Source organism: Falco punctatus (assembly GCF_963210335.1).
Source record: "Falco punctatus genome assembly, chromosome: 11".
Taxonomy (NCBI): domain Eukaryota; kingdom Metazoa; phylum Chordata; class Aves; order Falconiformes; family Falconidae; genus Falco; species Falco punctatus.
Window position 1 is genome coordinate 28411401 of NC_137591.1, and position 20786 is coordinate 28432186.

The 20786-nt window shown below is 55.7% G+C and overlaps 1 protein-coding gene across 1 annotated transcript in view; it reads right to left on the minus strand.

Annotated features, from left to right (window-relative positions):
- Positions 1-3: 3 nt before the first annotated feature.
- The window catches only part of CACNA1E (calcium voltage-gated channel subunit alpha1 E), a 137945-nt gene continuing 117162 nt past the window's right edge, over positions 4-20786 (minus strand). The window contains exons 44-48 of the mRNA XM_080407366.1: positions 20511-20619; positions 19071-19199; positions 17374-17554; positions 17075-17268; positions 4-16495 (exon numbers count right to left, since the gene is read on the minus strand). Coding sequence (XP_080263492.1) covers positions 15956-16495; positions 17075-17268; positions 17374-17554; positions 19071-19199; positions 20511-20619 — 1153 coding nt within the window. The 3' untranslated portion in view covers positions 4-15955. The remainder of the gene's footprint in view (positions 16496-17074; positions 17269-17373; positions 17555-19070; positions 19200-20510; positions 20620-20786) is intronic.

The following is a 20786-nucleotide window of genomic DNA, read 5'->3' on the forward strand; positions in this document are numbered from 1 at the left end:
GCCCCCCTCCTTCCTCGAGAGCAACGAAGCGAAGTGAAAAACAGAGGCTTTATTACAAACAGTACCTGTTTCCATAGAGATTTGCTTAGAAAAATGCACGAGGCAAAGATGGAGGTTAAAAAGGAAAACACAAGGGCTTGTCCTTGTGCATCACAGGAGATGTCTCACCTGCCTGCGGCGTTCAGCAGCCTCCACTCTCCTGAACAGGGCTGAATGCAGGTGCATGACAAGACCTCCAGCCCATCCCCATCAGACACAGGAGCTGGTATCCTGTGCCACAGCAAATTTTCTGGCAGTTCCTGGCACCCTATATGGGGATGTCCCCAGCCAACCCCCTCCAGACCTCAGGGGTAAATGAGAGGACCCTGGCTGTAAAGCCACAAGAGGATGGAAGGCAGAAATGACACCTTAAGGGATGAAAGTATGAAGAAGAAAGCTGGCAACGCCCCTGCCGCTGCCTGTGAGGGGTGCAGGCAGCACAAGGCCTGCCCGTCTGGCAGACACAACATCCCGCCCCATCACTGCGGCATCACCCTGCAGCACAGCCGCTGCTGGGAGAAACCTTCCTGCACCCTCACCGATGCCGAGTGATGCTCAGCCTGTGATTCACCGGCTGTGTGTGCTGTTCTGCGGGGGTCAGGACTGCGCAGCCCTGGTGTCGGTGGCTGCCTCTGCCCAGCTCTCCCTTTGCAGGGTGTCTGCCAATGGGAGCCTTGCCCATCTCTTGTCATGTGCTTGACACAAGCCAGGCCAAATTCACCCCTGGTCCAACTCTGCTGACACCAACGGCATTATCAACACAGCGAGAGCTGCTGCTTCTGTTTGAAGATTAGAGAAGTTTCCTTGACCCCACAGAATCCAGATTTTCTTGTTCTGGCAAATCATGATGCCTCAGGAGGAGACAAAAGCACGGATGCAATCAGATTCTCTGCTATTCGCCTTTAATAATCTCTCTGAGGAAACCGGCTCTGTAGAAAATTTTTGCAAAACCTTATTTCCACAGCTTTCCAGAGAAACGAAAGAGTTGTAAGACAGGCAGGCAGGGCAGAGAAAGAAAGAAAAAGTGGGTAGGGACAGGTTTGCAGGACTCTACATCAGCACCCACCACCACTAGGTGATATTGGCTCAAGCTGGAAGTAGCTGTTCCCTCACCGGTAGAGGGTTGGAGATGCACTGTTCCCACAGGTTTGGTAAAATACATAAAGGGATGTATGCAAGGAATTACATAGATGAGACTTTCTTAGACTGTGATATGTGGTCTTGAGGAAAGGCAAACAAACCCCATGAGCATTGCCAGGGCAGTGGCAGTGGGGTCGGGTTTGAGGACAGTGGCACCCGGCTAGTGAGGGTGGGTAGCCAAGGCACATGCTTGCGCCAAGGGAGAGATGTGCTTGTACCAGGATGGCATCACAACCTACACCGCCTTCATCTGCACGCCTGCTCCTCAGGCATCCTTCCCCTGCCCAGAGCCTGAACTTTGGGGAGCCCATGGGATGACTCCAGGCCAGGAGGAGCGCCTCTTTCTCTGATGGGAGACCAAAGATGGGGTTTACTGCCACACTCAGCTGCCGCTCTCACACATGTACTGGGCTGATCCACAAGCGAAGGTGTAACCGGCTCCCAACAGTACATCCCTGGAGAGAAGTGACCATTTTTATAGAACAGGGATCCATGAATGGCAAACCAACGCCTCAGTTAAAGAAACCCACGGATTCACGAGAAGAAAATTACAGCAGTCTCGAGAGGGACGCAGGCTTTCTGCACAGGGGGAGAGACCATTTGGGGGCAAACGAACCTTCTCCTTGAAGAACAGCAATGACTCAGCTCCACCAGCCGGGAAAAACAACCAGATGGAGCCAGGCATTTTCTCAGCACAGGAAAGCCTCGCCGGGAAGGGTGCAGGAGGTGGCTGCCGCTCGTATCTAGCCTCTGCGAGGCACACGAAGAAGAGAAGCCAAGTGTCCTGCTGCGCTTTCCAGCTGGTGGGTCAGCCTTCGCTGTCACAACACCAACACTCTCCCGGCCACCCTGGAGCCTTTGATGGCACTTTGATCCTGGCACTCTTGGCAGACAGAGTGGCAGCCAGGGTAAGCGCAAGTGCTGCTAGTGCTACCCTCCGACAAGTCTGTTTGCAGGCACACGCCGCCCACAGAGGGGGAGAACAGTGGTGTATCAGCTTTTCCCAACAGGGCTGGGAAATTAAAATGCAAACAAGATTATTTGGTGTTATCTTAGCTGGGCACATTGAGAAATCATCTGGCTTTTCCATTCCTGCAAAACAAGAGATGCTCTCTGCTGGCAGGGCCTCAAAGCTGCCTCTGCATAGCCTCCGTTTAAAAAGAAAGAAATTCACGCACCCTTGGCTGGGTCTGTAAGATCAGCAACCGAGTAGACAAGCAGCAACAGATACCTGCAGAGTGACAGAGCATCGCCGCAGAGAGGGTGAAGACAAGCCACTCTGCATGTCCCTGCAGGCTTCTGATGCCCACACAAGACACCGGTGGCATCACAGGGAGCAGATGAGAAACTTGGGCCACTTGGTCCTCCAGACAGCAGCTGGTACTCCTGGGGGATGAGAGCCGTGAGCCTGGATCATCTCCCCACAGCAGCCCTAGCGCTCAGCAGCTACATGGGGACAGCTGGGAGTGCAGTAGACCGAAGGGAAGAGGGAACAGGTTTCATTTAAAAACCACGGACATTGTGTTCATGTGAATGATTTGGCTGAAGTGACCAAAGCCTGGCCGGACCCACAGCTGGGTGAGCAGATTGTCAGGCACGCGTTGCGATCGCTACGGTGATTCAGCCCTCGTCCTGACTCAGCACTGAAAGATCACTGCTGAAGAGCCACCGGGGTCCCGGTGGGAGAGGCTGTTCTGAGACACTGGTGGCTGTGGCTGCTGCTAGAGAGCTTAGAAAATGCCAGAATCACCTTTTACAGGGGATCCTTGCCCTGCTGCTCTGTGAAGCCCCCGCTGGGTGAGCTCACACAGCCACTGGAGCCTCGTGGAGTACCTTGAGTCATCTTTTCTAGCTGCAACTGCAAAGCCATTGCCATGCAGCCTTTTTTGTTGACTGAGGAAGCTGCACAAATTCCATGTGACAGAAAAGCCACACTGGGCTTTTCTGACTGGGACATGCCGCATGCATCTCCTGAGATGCAGATCCCTCTGACATCCCAGATGTGGCCAAGTCACAGAGCATGGACCGATTGCTGGGTGCACTTCTGTTTACATGGAAGGATTTTTAGATTTCGCTAAAATATCTGCAGCCATCCTTGCCCCAGGGAGCATCACACCAGCCAACATGAGGCAGAGGCAGCCAACCAGGCATGCAACCAACCAGCCAGCAGGGAGCCAGCCCTGTGCCAGGCGAGCTCAATCTGCAACGGGCAGGCAAGGCAGGCAACCGCTGCCTGTATGGCGAGCAAGCTGCCCAGGAGCATCTACTCCACCAAAGGCACACTCTGCTCTCTCCACCACTGAGACCTTGCATCATGACGCTTGGAGCCAAAGCCAGGATGCTCAAGACTTGATAACCACCTCTAGCAAAGTCTCATTCTTCTATTGATGAAGCTATTTGTGCCTCCATAAAATAGGATTTGCTTCTCCCACCCTGAGCTGACATGTTTCAGGGAGCAAAGGCTGTCTCCTCCTGTGTGCCCAGATGGCACCACCCCCAGGAGCCCCCTCTCTGCTGAGAGGCAGGCTGTTACTGCAGCACACGGCAGCAGCGAGCCTGGAGCTTCTTGACAGCATCGGAAGAGCACCAAGAGAAGTTTTAGTGCAAATGTGACAGCACCTTCCAGGCATCTGCCACCGTGACCACACAAGCCTTACGCAGGAACAACATAGCTCTATGAAGGAGTGTGAAAGAGCAGCTGTTAGGTTGCAGCTCCCTCATTTTATTTTCTCTAGGACCATGCTCCTGGGGACTGTTTTTCTTAGGATAGGGTCTGCATGGGTCACCTCCAGTCCTGCTGCTCTCTCCTCTCTGTTTTGCTTTTGCCCTCCCTTCCTTCCTACACCTGTCACTAATTCAATTGCACAGCGACTTCTAATCCTGCGTCGCAGTCTATTCAGCCAGCAGCACCAAAGAAGTCAAGCCAAGCTGAGGTTTGGATTGATAGACCAAAACCCACTACAAAAATACCACCAGCTGGTCCACCCCCCAGTTCCCAAGCCACTGCTTGCAACCGGCACTGCTGCATTAACACCAGGAGAGCTATCGGGTCTGCCAGATTGCCCCAGCAGGTCAGCAATACAGAAACTCACGGCCATTTAGTGCATCCACTGCTGAGTACACCACAGGACCCAGGTTGCTGCCGCAGCCCTAGAAATGTAAATTGAAACATGGCTGTTCACAGGAGATTTTGCTACTCCCAGGCTCTAAACGGAGCTGCATTTCGCATCTGTCCCCACATGCTGCAGCGCCAGGCACAGAGCACAGGGATAGGCAGGAGATAAAATTCCAGCTGCATCTGGAAATAAATCTTTCTGCAGATTTACCACTTGCCTCTCAACTGTCCCCTTGGTCCTGCCATCATCTGTCTCACCTCTTTGACTGCCAGGACCGAGGTGTGGTGGTGGATGCTGCCAGGGAACGACCCTGTTCAGAGTAAATCTTTTCTCTGGGGGTGCAGAGGGGCTGCTGGAGAAAACAGTAAGGAACAAGGGAGCTGAGCAGGAGGAGGATGACAAGGAGGGTCCCTCTCTGCTCCCCACAGCACATCCTGGCAGGGGCCAATGGCATCGACACCAGGGTGGGGAGGTTGGTGGCTTGACCACCGGCATTACTACATGACCTCTTAGCTTCATGGCATCAAGCCAAGGCTCTGTGCTGTAGCACCAGGCAACACCAGGCCCATCCAGTCCAGGTACCTCATAGGAATGTCACTGCCACCCTCTGTGCCTGCCTGCCTCCACTTGATGAGGATGCCAACATGCCATGGCTTGGCTTCCTCTCCTGCAGGACCTAGCCTGTGGCACTGGGGCTTGCTCCTGCATTTCTGCTGCACACACAGGAGCCCTGGCTTTGTTTTGGGCTTCTGGAGGTTCTTATGATCTACAGAGAAACATGAAATTATGGAAAAATACAAACACTAAATAAGCTCCTTCTGCCTAAGCCCCTGCTTTATATTCAAACTATCATGACAGGCATTTGTCAAGAACAGAGTATACAGCGTTCTCCATCTGCAATGTCTCCTTATGGCAGCACTAGCAAAATCAACAACTTGTTCTACTCATGGCTGTGAAATTCAGCCTGGGAGGTCTGCCTAGCCCTCCTGACCTCCAATTTACCAGCTAAAATAAGTTTTTGTTGCTGGGAGAAGAGCCAGGCTCCCTCCCAGCGCAGCCTGTTTGTGGGACAGCATCCTCCCAGCTTCCCCTTTGCCTGCAGCACTGTGCAGGGGTGGTGGGGCTGTCCCCCTGCACCATGAGCCAAGAGAAGGGGAAGAATATGGAAAAAACCCTTATTTTCTGGCCTGAATTCAGCAAGGAGACAATTACAGAACATCATTTATCCGCTTCCGTCCCAGACCGAAACCTGACCTGTTCTCATGGCCTGTAACAACATCTCCAAGTTAAATCACTGGAGCTGTAGTAATTTGTGTCAAAAAACATGGTTTAGGCTTTTTCCCTTGATGCAGAGGCTGGTCTGAGAGGTAGGCAGGAGCCCCGCTGGCAACGGGGGCAGCAGCTCAGCCCCAGCTGAAAGTTTCCTGATCCCCCACCAGATAACCCTTGCAGGCAGAGCAAGAAGGGGCTTCTACAGGGGGAAAATTAAAAAAAAACACGATTAAAGCATTCAGGCAATGAGCACTAGCTCCTACCAAGATCAGAGGAGCACCTGACCCACTACAAACCGCTATACTCTACCTTGTGCCTCAGTTTCCCCACCTATAAGCAGGACTGGACTCGGGGTGGTGAAAGCTTGTCCTGGCTAAAGGATAGACACACCTGGGCAGTGATGTGTCTGGCTGCAATTCCCCCAGGAGAGGAGCAGGGAGAGCCCCTCAGCCTCATCACCGCTATTTAAGAAGTGGCTCATGGGCCACACCTGGGGGCTGCAGCACCTCCACCCTGCACAGCTGGGAATGAGCATCCAAGCTTGGAGCCAGTACCAAGCCCTCTGCAGAGCAACTCACGAGAAACCCAGGGGCACACTGGGTGCCAGCAGCTCTGTCTCCTAACCACAGGAGCCTTGCGGTAGGCGTTGGCAGGTGTGTGCATGCCTCAAGTGCAAACGATAGGGTTTGGGAACAGCTAATCCCAGCAGGGGCTGCAGATTTTATCTGTAAAATCTCCTACAGTTTCCTACGGTTCGTTGGTTTTGGTCAAGTATTTCGAAGGGGCCCCTCTAGCACCAGGGTGTGGTGGAGGCAGAGGTTCGGAGGGCAGCAACAGTTCTACAGACAGAGGTGTTAAGTCCTCACAGAACGAGTCTGTGCTGATATTGATTGATGTGCAGCACCCAGAGTCAGTGGCTAACCCCAGCTTTGAGCCAGCCATCCCTGTCACCCCTTTTCCTCAGGCAGGTGTGTGCAGTGAGCACGCGCAAAGGAGAAGGAGGTCTAGTGAAAGCTGCCTGCTGCAGCTGAGATGACTTCCCAGCCATTAGCTGCTGTGACCAGAGCCTATATCCCAAGTTCCTCCTAGGGCAGGGACCACAGAATATGAGAGTGATGCAGGAGAGGGGAATGCTAGCAAAGGACATGGGGCAGGTCAGCCTCCTTTTGTCGTGCAGGTGGTGGTGGGCTGCATCTGGGGCAGCACAAACCTGGGTGGGAGCAGGCAAACAAGCTGCAAAGGCCTTTCCCTTGCGAGCTGCTGGGCTCTCCAGTGCCCAGGGAGGCTTTCCTACTGGGATGCTCCTGGGGCACAATGCGGAGGAAGGCCAGCCTTGCTCAGAAACGTCCTGTCGGGTATGTTTAAACACCCACCAGCCTCTTGCAGACAGCGGGAAGAAGCCGATTGTGTTAAGCATCAAAGCACTGTCGCTAGCACAGGCTGAAAACCCGCTCGAGGAGATAACGCAGGGAAAAAAGAGCCTAAGACAAGAAGAGAGCGGCGGCACATGTGACTGATAATCCCATCTGCCTGTTTCTCTGTCAGCCTTAGGTCTTCATCCCTGCTGGCTCTGCTGAGATGTTGCAGGCACCCAAGAGCAAGCTGGCTGTCTGCAGCGCTGGCCTGCTTGGCACAGGGAGGGATGGTACCCTGGTATCCCTCTTCCCAAACCAGCACAGGAGAAGCAGGGATTTGGCAACACTCAGAAATGTCCCCGAGCAGCAAAGAGGAGTGAGTGGGTGGGCACGGGTGGCTTTCTGTGCCTGGCTTGCACCCTCCGTTGCTCTCCTTCTCTGCTACCTGACCGCTGGGGCACCTTCTACCCCTAAGTGATCACTGGGACCTGGGAGCATGGATGTTTGTCCTTGCTCCATCCACCACGGGACATGCACGGTTGGAGACATCAGGCATTTGGGGATGTGGGGACGGCAGCAAAGCCCCCATTGCCAGGACTGGTGTGGATAGCCTGGGCTGTGGGTGGCAGACTGGCTGTGACCCGAGCCTATGTCCTTGAGAGGTTGCAAAGATTCACAGCCTGTCCCGTTGCCCGCCCCCTCGCACCCCCTCTGCTCTCGCTTCTGCTGCAGAGAGCAGCTGTAGCTATTCCTGCGAGGAGGTGTAAGACAAGGCTTTGCCAAGGGGCAGGGGAGGCTTTGCTAATTCACAGCTCCTTTGCACAGCTCACACTGGTTTCCTAATGCACTCCTAGATGCTAAAGGAGGTGAGACTTGCTGATACAGCGCAATATCACATGCTGGAGGAAGAGGAGCTCAAGTTGGGACAGGTCCTTAAAAAATTATGGCTGTGTAAATGAAGCCCGCTCTTTGATCAGTGAGAAAAATCTAAAAAAAAATCCTGATTGCACGTTTCTCCCTCAACCCTGCCCCCCAAGTAAATTAGCAATGAAATAAGGCCACCTGCAAGCCTCTGTCAGCACTTTGGAGGCCAAGGGAAGGGAGTGGCATGGAGTTGTGGCTCTGGCTGATGGTCCTGCATGCTCCATGCTTGGCCCAGAAGACCCAGACATATGACACTGTGGCCCGAACCCTGCATGTTTTCCCAGACATCATAGGATTACACTCACTGTGAAGTACAACCCTTGGACTTATTTCTTTTCTCTGCTCCTCCTCTTTTGGAAAGGAAAAAAACCCACATCATTCATGATGGCCATGATGCAGAGCTGTGAAAATCAATCTGAAAATCGCATTGTCTATGGCAGATTGCTCCATAAATTGATGGACTAGGTCCCAAGGGAGCACACGTGGGAGGGAGAGAGTATCTAGCTTAGGCCTGGCTTCAGCAAATAACTGCACATCCTTAACATTTACCCCTACTCCCTTGCCCTTGCACACCAAGTGGCACCAGTACCTCTGCTGAGGTCTGCTAGAGCAGACTTCTGCATCGCATCCATGCCCTGGTCCCTACAGCAGCTTGCTCTTGTGCTGGACTGCTGTGGAGACATCCAGCTCTCAGCCCTGCAACGGCTTTGAGCCAAGTGCACCGGGTGCTTTTGGGTGCAGATCGCTGCTGCTGGGTTTCCACCCACTTGCCCAGTCCTCCCAGCCCCCAACTGCCCATTGCCAGGGGCACCTGGCACGTGGAGAGTCCTGTTTTGGTGAGAAGAAAATACCAGCTGGGGAAGGAGAGCAGTGAATGGTTTTTGCATTCATTTAAAAGGCAGAATTGTGTTGATTTGGGTTTGTTGGTTTTGAGGTTTTTTTATTATCTACAAAAAATAGCGAAGGCAAATGAACAGTGGGCTCTTTCCTGCTCTGCGGTGTTCAACCAAGAGGTGGGGTGGTGGGTGCTGAGGCAAGGTAAGCCCACAGATGGGGCAGGGGTGAGACCAGCCCAGCCCCTTGCTCCCTGCTGCCTGTAAAACCAAAGGTGACACAAAGCAGCTCCCCAAAATCTCCTGGCAGGAAATATTTGCCAGCTCACTCTTCCGTGTGCTGGCAGGAGCCAGTTTCCAGGGCAGTCCACGGGATGTCACCAGCTTGCATGGGGTCTGGCAAACACAGCCAGCACCAACGTGCAGCACAACATCACCAAGCAATGAATATCATCATCAAGAGACATAAATAAATGAGAAGAATAAAAAATAAAGGTGTTGAACCAGATTGGGCTGTTCAAGCCCTTTGGGGAGGACAACCCTGGGGAGTGCATCCCACTTCCCTGGGGAGCCACGGTGATGCTGGAAAGGAGCAACGGCTGCGTGTGCTTGCTCGGGGGGGGCATGCTCACCTGGGGTGGGGTGGGGGATGCTTGCCCAGGGAACTGTCAGCACTGTCAGCCCGTGAGCCAGCAGTGCCACGTGGCTGCCGGCATGAGTAAGCACCAGCCCCACTTCAGAGCCCACACACATCCTTGGCACCGGGGAAAGCGCGCTTGTAAGTACCACCGGAGGAAGGAAAGGGAAGGGGGGGATGAGAACCACCCCCAGCATCTCCCCTCTGAAGCCATCAGCTGCGTCCCCAGAGGGAGTGAACCCCTGCCCCCTCAGCCTTGTACATACGGATTTTAAACACCTCGCTGGGATTGGAAAAAGGAAGACAAAACATTTTCATTCTTTCATTTCGCAGTCCCCTTCTCTTGTCCCTTCCGTGCCCCGGGGCTTGACTGCAGCATCCTCACATCCAAGTTTCTCTTGTTTTGCTGGAGGCATGTGCATGGTCATCACCAGGCGTTTGACTGAGGGGGTGTTTGGGTGCCCGAAGACCAGACCCAGGCTTCCTGCGCAACCCCCAGCGTTGCACAATTGCTGGCATCCTGCCTTAAAAACAACCTGGGGGGTCTTTAGGGAACAGCCAGCACCCGCAGTTACAGATGCATCCAGTGCCATGTGCCTTCATTTAGCTTTGCAGGGGCAAGTAGGAGGAAAGTAAGGCAAAGGCAGAGAGAAAGAATCTAGTAAGATGAGGCCTCTTCCCAGGAAGGTTCTTTTCGCAGGAGAAGAGCCAGGTTATGGGGTGATGATTTCCAGCAGTCCCAGAGAAAGGACTGTTCATGTCCCCCAGGTGCCTGGATTCAAGACAAGCTGTGCACATCACTCGCTGCGGTGCCGGTACTCTGGGCAGGGACTGCTCCCTCCTCCTGGGCACCCGCAAGCTGCCTGGGTGGCTCCACCAGGACCTGGGGATGGAAGGGCCCTGGAGCATCCATGGGCAAGGGGAGGGGAGCACACAAAGCCCAGGTTTTGGTGCTTCTGGTGGCCCTGTCCCCTGTGGCTCCCCAAGTCCTGGTGAGGAGAAGCAGCCCCAGCACTTCTGCCAGCCGCACACCAGCAGCATCTGTTTCTGGGGTACTTTTGTTCCCAATTTATCCCCTGTCTCCTGGAGCTATTATAAGCAGGTACAATCTGCATTGCCATTGTTATTCAGATGATGTACAGATAATTTTAACCTTTCTGTTCCATTTGTCAAGGGGCTTTTTTTAGCCTCTGTGCCTGCCAGGCAGAGAGCTGGCTCTCCGATAGCAAAGGCTCCCCGCTTTGCAGCACCAGTTTCCCTTGGTAGGGTGAAGCTCTGCCTTCCCTGCATTGCTCCAGATATTTTTCACAGCCCCAGATATGTTAGGGGCTTTGGAGAAAGGCAGCAGAGGAGGTTAAGCACTCAGCTAGCTACATCTGTCACTCATCCTGGCACCGGCCTCCCAGGCAGGGCTCTGTGAGATGCCCATCAGAGACCTGCACACTCAGTCCTGCTTTCAAAAGCAGCCATTCAGACTTAAGACACTCACTTCAAAAAATGTTAATTCAGGGCTACTGGCCCGCACAGGAGGAGGTCTTCTCATTAAACTGCTTCCAGTGCTGCTGCAAAGCCCTCAGTGATGAAGAAGGCATCAGCACCATTCAGAGCTTTCCCCACAGCCAGCGATGTAGATCACTCTTTTGGCTATAAAATCAGAATGTGCTTCACAGCCTGAAAAAATGCTGGGCTTGCTTTCTAGCTCCTGGCTGTCATTGCATCCATCACCTGTGCAGGTGCCCTCAAAGCTGGGCCATCTCTTGGGCAATGTCCCTATGGAACTGTACACTTCCCGCTGAAAACAGGCTTTTTAGCACTTCACGAGCCAAAGAATTGAAAACAAAACCTGACAGCGTTTGAGAAATAAGGGGGTAAATGCACAAAGTAAAGGGCAACAGAAAGCCAGTTCTTACAGGTCACGGTGTCTGGGCTTGGTCCTCAGCGGCACCATGCAAAGCTGGGTAACAGCATGTGGGAGACACACAGGGTAAGCTGGGCTCAAAGCAGTCCAGACGCAGAGCACAGCAATTGCCTTCATCCTTCCCTGAGCTCTTCTTGGCACAGCACCCTCCCGTCACCGGGAAAGAAAAAGAAGAGTCCTGCTGACAAAGCCATAAAATATCCCTGTCACCCATGCTCAGCCTGCAGACTGCCACAGGCTGCTGACTCGCCTCTGACTGCTGGAGAACTCTCTGTGCTTTAAACAGCTCTGCGAAAAAGAAATACAAGACCTGACTTCAGCATCTTTGCTTGACAACTCACCCATGAGCTTTGGACCAGGCAACAGCATCTGAATCCACTTGACATCTGCCGGGCACAGGCGTGGAGGGGTGACCAAGCTCGCTGAATCTCCCAAAGTCCCAGATCCCAGCAGGTTTTCCAAGCCAAACCCTTCCCTGCATTTCCCCAGCACTACGATGTCATTGCGGTGCTCTCAGCTTTCCCCAGCCATTTTGCTGCGGTGCTGCTGTTAACAGCCTCAGGCTCCTGGTCCCAGCCCCCTCATAGCCCCCAGACCCCCGGTACCCCCCAGCTGGTGTGTCTGGAGGCAGCCAGGCATAAGCCGCAGCTCCCCTGGGATGATGACCCTTCCCAAATGTGCTCCCTGCCTCTCTCCTTCACAGCCCCCACCCCGTCTGGGGACCACAGGGATGCCAGGGCAGCACTGTGCCCATGCTGGGGAACACCCATCCTACGTGATGGGGCTGCCCAGCACAGGCTGTGTGCCACCCCCTCCCTCCCATGGGGACTTATTTCAGGGGTCCAGCATCTCACCCAGGGTGCCCGCAGCCCCACCAGCGTTGGGGGGTGCCAACAATATAGGGTCTGTGGCAGTTCTTTACAACAAGGTTTTATTTTTCTTTCTTTTTGACAAAAAAAAAAAAACCAAACCATTGAAGTTGAACATTGCCGTCAGTCAGTTTGGTTCCCCGTTTGGGTCCAAATGAGCGTGTTACGTTACATCCTGCCCCAGTGCCTGGGGGGTGAAGGCAGAGCATTTCCCACCCACCCACCTTCCCTTGGCCCCAGGAGCTGCCAGCCCCACGCTGGGGGGCTCTGCCCTCCGAGGCCTCACAGGGGGACAGGAGGAGGGTGCTGGGACAGCCAGCCCGGAGGGGACGGCAGAGCTCCATTCTCCAGGGCTGCCTCAACTCCCCACACACCCTCTGCAGTCCCCACAGGACAGAGCTCCAAGCCCAGTCCCAGCATCAAACTGGGAACCAGATGCATGCTACTGGTGAACTCCTGCCTAAGCAGGGGCTTGTCCTGTGCAGGCAGAGGTTGAAACACATCCCCCGCTTTCTCATCCTCCCACGGTCAAGCACAGCCAGCAGCCACTGATGGCGAGCGCAGCGGCAGATCCCCGGTGTCTGGAAGGTGAAGGTGTCCAATAAACCACGGACGAGAGATCGTACAGCAGCAAAGTGAGTCCAGCACCTTGAAAAGCAAGACGCAGGCTGCAATGGCACCTCGGGGCTGGTTTTCTTTCCCCCTTGGCATAGTCTTTTCTGTGGTTCTCCTGGGGGTTGTTTTTGGTTTCAGAGGCGTGCTTTGGAGGTGCCACCTTGTCCCTACAGGTCCCTGCTTGCTCTCCTGCCATAGGAGCGGGACCACCGGCTATTGCAGGAGAGACAGGAGCAGGCTGGTTTTGGGCCCCCTTGGGGAAAAAAGGGGCTCTGTTTCACTTCATACAGTTCTGTACGTTAGTAAAACACAGGGCTTACTTATCAAAAAAGCTTGGGTCCGGACGCCGCAGCCCACTGCCACATGTGGATGCGCCCCGAGGAGCTCTGCCCCAGCCTGGACCACCAGTGCAGAGCATCGCAGCACACTGCTTGCTGACCCCATTCTGGGGCCCAAGAAAGAAAAACACCCAAAGCTTGAAATCCGCATGAAATGTACCCCCCACTTTGGGAGCATCCCTCCCTCCCTCCCACCCAATAGGCACAGACACAAAAAGCCACCCTCTTCCCTCCTCACGGGCTGTTACTCAGAACCCGGCGTACTGTCAGACACCTTTCTGCATTTAGAAGTAGACGATGCCAGCACCTATATTTAGAGCACGTATAGCATTGTCTCCCCTGGCCCCAGCCCCCCCACATCCCTGGGCCTGGCCCCCACGCACGATCCCATGCTACCCATCAGGCCTGCCTCCTCCAAACTCCGGCACAGGGAGCAATGCTCCAGCAGCTTCGGGTGGAAGCCACGAACTGCTCGCAGGTGGCTGGAAGGGGACAGACGATGACCAGAGGGGGACAGGAGATGCCCATGCCATCAGCCAGCACCAGGGACCTTCCCCACAGCTGCATGGGGCATGGTTTGCCCCCAGGCACCTAGGTGGAAGGATGCAGGAGCTGAGCCAGAGGGATGGAGAGGGCCTCCTGGGGAAGTCTGGAATCCTTTGGCTGCTGGAAGTGTCCGTTCAGGAAGCACGGGGCCAGCAGGAACCCACCAAGGCAGTAGGAGGTTTTGGCTCCACAAGGGCAGCTTGACCATAAGAAAGAGAGGGTTTGGTCCACGATGGAGCCCAGGTGTGGGCAGCCTTCGGAGCTCATGGGATTTGCTTCTTGCAAAGCAGAGCTCATCTGGGAGAGCTCACAAAGTGATCGGGGCAGAGGCTGATCTGCACATGCAGGAGTGGGCCAGTTTGTGCCCATAGCATCTTCTGGTTAGGAGAAGACATGGGTTATTCAGGACCAAAGCAAAGCCTGGCCAGAGCTGCTGTTCAGCTAGCCAAAGGGGCTGGAGAACAGCCCTAAGGACCCAGACCACCACAATTCACAGCAGAGCAAAGCCATGGGACGAAGGCACTGCCTGCCCCTGCCCAGCCCAGCAGGCTGAAGGCCACGTCCCGTCTCCACATACGTGGCCACACCTGGCCCAGCCACACCGACCAGCCCCCCAGCCCCCAGAGCAAGCCCTTCCCGGAGGCTCCAAGGGCACAGCACCCTCCAGCTCCCCAGGACCATGCTCAGGCTGACAACAGACAAACCTCACAGCAGAAACACACGGGTGATCGCCAGGGTGAGCCACCCACCACCACAAGGCCACCAGAATCTGCCCAGGCTGGCAAAGCATCGCACCCACAGTCAAGGGTGTGTGCGGATCATCAGAGCTGACAGTACGTAACTGCCAGATTAATTAATGACTGGCGTTGGAAGGTGACCCTGTACTGCATTTTCAGTACTTGCAGGAGGCCTGAGCCACCCCGCTCACCCCCTGGACCATGCTCCTCTCCCAGACCCCCGCCGGCTCCCAGAGATGCACCTGCCCCTGCACCAGGCCCATGGGGTTTGCAAACCCAGCCCACCCCCACGGCAGCCCCCCTGGGAACGGGCAGGGGCCAGGGCTGCAGGGGAAACTGAGGCAGAGGAGGTGCCAAAGCCAGGTTCCTCTGCCAGGAGGACACACTAGGGTACCGTCAGGCATGCATGCACATCTTCTCTCCCCTGCAGACATGGGAATTTTCTTTTCCTGGCAAAACACAACACAGAGGCCTCTGAGAGGTTTGGCGTCACCCCCTCAGCACCATTGGCACCAGGCGAGCCGTACGCCCAGGGACACCCCCGTCCTCGTCCCCTGGGCATCCCGCCCCAGCACAGCACAGGGCTGCCCAAAGACCCCCTCGCCACAGCCACCTCTAACGGAGAAAATACCATTCCCACCGCTGGAAACGGCCAGGGCAGGGCGAGGGAGCAGGGTGATATTCCCAAAGCTCTGCTACAGCGACGGGTGCGCAGCAGCTTCCCAGGGAGGCTTGATCCTGCCCCGCCAAAGGGGGTGCGGGCAGTGACAACCCCAAGGGGCTCCCCAGCATTGTCAGATGATTAAAACAAATCCATGTATGTGTATATCTTTATATATACAGCATATAAATATATATACACACACATACCGTATATACACACACAGGCACACCTAGAGTTCTCCGTATATAAATAAATATATGTTGGTGGGAGACAGGATACATTTGGCAGCACTGAGCACCCCCCACCCTGCTCCCACCTGCCCCAGTACAAACCAGTTGGTTTTGGTTTTGCCACCCCCAACAGGCAGAGCCGCTCTGGTCTGCCCAGTGCACCCCAACCCCTCAGCCCCCGCACCCCGACATCACACCTCGCCCCTTTTCTGGGCTGGATGAGAACCTCGGGGAGGGAAATCGAAAGCCACAGCAGCACGAGCCCGAGCGACAGAGCAAAGGGGGGCCCTGGTACCCTCTCGCTGGGACTGTCTGGCCTCGGGGAGCGGAAAACCATCAGGACGAGCCTTCCCGGGGGTCCCGCTCAGGACAGGGAGCGGGGCCGCGGCTTGGGGGGGTTCTCACTTGTCCCCCAGCACACACACCCAGCCAGGCTGCTCCGCTGCCCATCAAATGCTTCTCTGTGCAGAAAAAAAAAGTGATAGTAATAAATGAAAGTCGACAGATTTTAATTTTTTTTTTGCACAAAGACTTTTTTTTCTTTTTTTTTTTTTTTTTTTTTTTTTCTTCCCCTCCGTTCCGGTCGGTTTGGTTTTCTCCTTTTCCCCTGCACTTGGTTTTGGTTTTGTTTCATTCCCAGGCGTGGCGAAGAGCATGCATTGGAGAGGGGCAGGGCAGCGGCGGGGCGGCGGGGAGCTGAGATGGGGCTGGGCGGGCAGCTTCTAGCACTTGTCATCTTCCTCGGTGTCGCTGAGCACATCGATGCTGGCCCCGCACATCACGCCCTGCCCTGCCCCTCGCCTCCGCCGCCGGTAGTGCCCGTTGGGCATCTGCCAGCTGTGCCGCAGCGGCGGGGCTGAGCCGATGGTGTTGGAGCGGCCGAGGCTGGTGGCGACGGCAGCCTCGAAAGTGAGCGTCTCCTCCTCACCGCAGTCTGAGGCATGCGAGTCGTCGTGCAGGGCCAGGTAGGGCTCCGAGATGTAGCGTTGCGGGGTGGACTGTCGGCTCTGCTTCCCTGCCGGGGAGCTGGAAGACTCGGTCAGGCCGGCGGCGTTGGGCTCCAGGGTGGAGGAGAGAAGCGGAGACCCCCCCTCGCTCTCATCGGCGGGCGGCGAGGCGTCTCCGGCGTGCCGCAGCATGGAGGCGTAGGAAAGGAGGGGCCGTGGCTTGGGGGGCACCGGCGGGAGCTGGCGGCGGCCTCGCCGGGGGGTGCTGGTGTCCGAGATGGAGGGGATGGAGCTTTCGCTCAGGGAGCCCATTCCCTGCAATGCACCAAGACGCAATGGGGAATACAGGGGTGATGGGCAAAGCCATGCACCCACTCCCCCCAACCCCAAGCCTGGGGTCTCTGGAGCATCCTCCCTCTTGGATGAGGCCCCGCCGCACCCTTGCCTGCCCCATCCCAGCCTCAGGGTCTGCTCCATGGACGAGGATGGTGTCTGCTCTTGGTGGTCAAAAGTAAAAAGCACCCACCAACCCAGGACGGGAGGAGCTAATGGCTCGCCAGCTGCCAGTTTCTACGGGCAGTATCTCCGTGGGCTTCAAGCACACTCAAGCTCTGGCATTTCCAGGCTTGTGTAGCTGGGACGCCTCAACCTTGGCAGGGAGCAGATGCCACAGTGGTGAGAGGATCAGTGTGGAGATCCACCCCTCTTCCCAAAAGCTCTACAGGGTGCTCAAGCAGCCCCAAGCTGTTCAGTTCACAGGGGACAAAGAAATGCCACTGTAGGGAGGAGAGACAGTGCAGAGCTCCTGGAGCTGGGGCTTATCTTCCCGATTTTGGCAAGGAGCCTTTTCTACACCTCTGTTTGTGCTTAGGAAGGGGGTTTTGTCACACCCACCTGCCTGTTGGGTGTCTGGGACCTGCCTTCGCTGGGTGACCGGGACTCGCGCCGCCGCTCTGGCGACTCGTCGTGTGCCTGGGGACTCCTCTCTTCAGAGTTGCAGCGGGAGATATCGGGGGACAGCAAGTGCTTGCGCTCTTTGGATCGGCCCCGCTCCCTGCCGCCTGAGCGATGCCCGTCGGACCGGTGGCCTGCAGGACATCCCCGTCAATCCCCACTGCCCCCTCCCCAGGAGCAGGAGATGTTCAGCTGGGGGGGGTTGGCATTGGTATGGGATGGCACCCGTCCTTGCTTACCCGAGTCAGTGTTGAGGCGCCGGGCGGAGAGCTGGAGTGAGGAGTGGTAGCTGCGCCGGCGGGACTTGTAGGTGTTGTCGCTGCTGCGCTCCATGGAGAACTCATCCAGCCAGGAGCTGTTGGTGCGCTTGTCCCGGATGGTGGAAAACGATCGTCGCATCGAGCTGGTGTCTGTCACCACCTGCAAGCAACCCCGGCCAGCCGGGGAGGGGGTTAGCACTAGGCAGGGCTGGGGGGATGGCGGCCGAGCAATTACCAGTTCACCTGCCATCACTGGCACACCAGCTTCTGGGATGGGGAGTTTTGGGGGGGAGGGGGGGGGGGCAGGCAGCCAGCCTGAGCCCAGCACTCCCATATTATCTCTGCACAAATGAGGGGTGGAAGGAAAGTGGGGTTTAGACTTTGTGCTCGTGGGCTCCCCTTCCCCAGCCAGCCAGGAACCATGCTCCACAAGCAAAGCCAGAGACAGCGATTGAAGCCAAGGTGCTGAGTGCTGGGGGAAGAGCAGCAGCATCCCACCCCAGGTATGGGGACATGGAGAGTACCAGACGGTTGCCACCCTGGCATCCCTCCCCACCTTGCCAACAGGGTCAAGGGCAGCAAACAGAGACATCAAAGAAGAAACCACTGACGGAGGGGATCCTTCAGTGCCCCTCACTCCATGTTTATTTTCCCAGCTGCTGCCACTTTTCCAAACCCCTCCCCAGTTGTCCTTTATTCCCACAATCCCATCCCCTTCCCCTGCACTCGTTCCCTCTCTCCCTGTTGTTTTATCTTCCCTCTTCTTTTCTTTCTTTCTCCCATGCTTGTCCTTTTTACCTTCTCCTTTCCTTCTAGCTTGTGTTCTCACATGTTTTGTGGAAAACATCACTACCTCCTAGATTTTCCTTTGCTTTATTCTAGCAGATTTTTGCCCCTGCAGCTGCAGGCCATTCTCCCTGTCTCCTCTACTCCCGCCATACCCTTTCTTGCTCCTATCCCCTCCTTCTGATCATCTCCCCCACTGCCAAATGCTCAATAAAACCCATGAAGTAAAGCCTCCCTTCCTTTTCACACCTCCCAGAGTGCCATGACATATCACATCAGCACCAACAGCAGGACCTGGTGCTTGCACCACCACCTCTGTGAGAAAGCAGACCCAGAGACTTCACAGCAAAACCAAACCCCACAAAAGTGTCTGTGTCTTGGTGGAGGCTGAGTACAAGACAGAACAACAGAGAACTGGGCAGACAAACAAGGAGGTGAGATGTGGCTTGGTTCCCCTGGACAGACGGAGAAGCGTGTGCATTGGGACAACAGGAAAGGAAGGAAAAGGTGTTTTGTCACCTGGGAGATCATCTGACAGTTGGGCTGGGACTCCTTGAATCTCAGCCAGTGCCCAGGGCTGAAGGAAAGGAGGGGTGTCCCACTGTGGGGGGACCCTGCAACCTCCCAGCATGGCCCTGCTCCACCGTGGACCTTCCACATGAGCAAGGAGATTGGTTCCCTGGCTGATGGCTGCTGCTGGTGTCCCCCACGTAGAGGAACAGCAGCTCTTCTACTTGTGCAGCACCCCAAAGATGGGGAGATGCTCCGGTATTGGGCTGCTGGGGAAGCTGTGTGGCTCACAGGACTTGCTCAGTGCAGAGAGAAGCCCCAGTGTTACCTGGTAGGCTTTGCTTGGACCCGGCACCCGTGGGGGCTTTGCTTGGTTTTACCTGGGGATCCACAGTGAGACGAGGCATGGAGGAGGCCCTCCCAGAGACAGCATGGTCCTGAGTGTCCACGGGAAGGTAGCTGCCACGGTTAGAGGGCTGCACTCTTTGAAACTCCCTAACCTCTGGCTCCTAGAAATAAACACACAGCCAAGCTCTTGGGATGGGGTTGGGGCAGGGCAGCGTGCTGCTTCTGCCCCGTCTGTAGGGCACAGCCCTGCTTGCTCTCACCCGGGGGCAGAATTTAAGTGGGCCAAAAAGAGAGTCTAAGACATATCATCCGTCATGTCACCACTGAAAAAATACTCTCTGATCCACAATCCGCTGCAGGTGAGCCCAGACGTGGTGCTTCAGGCTTGCCTGATGGCCAATTCATCCTGCACCTCTTCAGTGGCAGTGGAAACCCTGCCTGGATCTGGTGATGCCTTGACTGCCTGGGCTTTAACACCTTCTCCTTTTGCCAGAAGGGGACAAACTTATGGGATTTTCTCTCTGACCCTGCTTTAAAGACTTTCTGACCACATCCCCATTAAAAGAAAGCACACATCCCAGTTTAGGGGACTCTCTTGTACAGGACGTGGTGTCAAGGAGATGGGCAGGGAGTGACCCTGGAGATCTGCTAGAAGGTGACCTTATGGGGAGGGGGCAGTCTCACCTGCCACCTCCCCGCTGGCAAGACAGTGGCGTGGGCAGGGTGGCCGAGGCAGGGGACACCTGCCCGCGCAATACACAGCTCACACAGAGTATTACAGACCCCAGGGACATGGACCGGGCTGGAGATGCACAGTGGTACAACACTGCATCCAACAAACGTCGGGGTGGTGCGCGAACGCACACACACAGACATGGAGAGATATATACAGATATGTCTATATATATTTACACACACACAGACAGACGCTGCTGCTGCTGGCCGGCATGTGTGTGAGGCCAGAGGGGTGTGCTCCTGTTGGAGACGGTTTGACAGCTTGGTTTGGGACTGGGGACACCAGCACTGACAACAAAATGAACATGAATCCAAAAAACATCAGATACCATCACTCAGCATGGAGTAACCCACTGAAATGAGCACTCAGTGGAAAAAAGAGCAGCCTGTGAAGAGAAGGATATTTTACTGCAGGACATCGGACCTCGGTCACAGCTCTTGCCCCAAAAGAACTTGCCTGCCCCCACCAGCCAGGGCTGGTCCAGGGATGGCTGCATCTCCAGCGCCTGGGCAGAGGCAAGGGGCCAGAACCCCAGCTGAGGGACATCCAGGGACATTTGTCCCCTGCTTTGGATCTGTATGTGACTCAGCAGCTGCCATCCCTCCACTGTACTCGCTGCCACAGGGGCAGGGAGCAGCATTTTGCCACCGTGCCAGCAGCCCCACACTTCCCCGTGCCCACCAGCATCCCCACCGAGATCACACGCGAGCGCCTGCCAGGCAGTGTGTGACTTTACCAAAGACTGGTGCTCCTGGAACTGCCCGTGGGCCGGATCCATGCACGCCAGCTGGAAGATCTCCTGTGGTGAGAGTGGGCTCAGGGAGGGGAACCCACTTCGGCTGCTCCTGCAAAGACAGTCCAGCTTCAGGGAGGCCACAAGGTGGGTGCTGCCATCACTGGGCATTGCCTCTCCAGCGGCTTAGAGCTGGGGAGCCCCCATGCTTGCCCCCCAGCCTGTCAAGACCCCTAGGACAAACATCATGTTCCTTGGAGAGCTGAAGTGGTGCCCAGG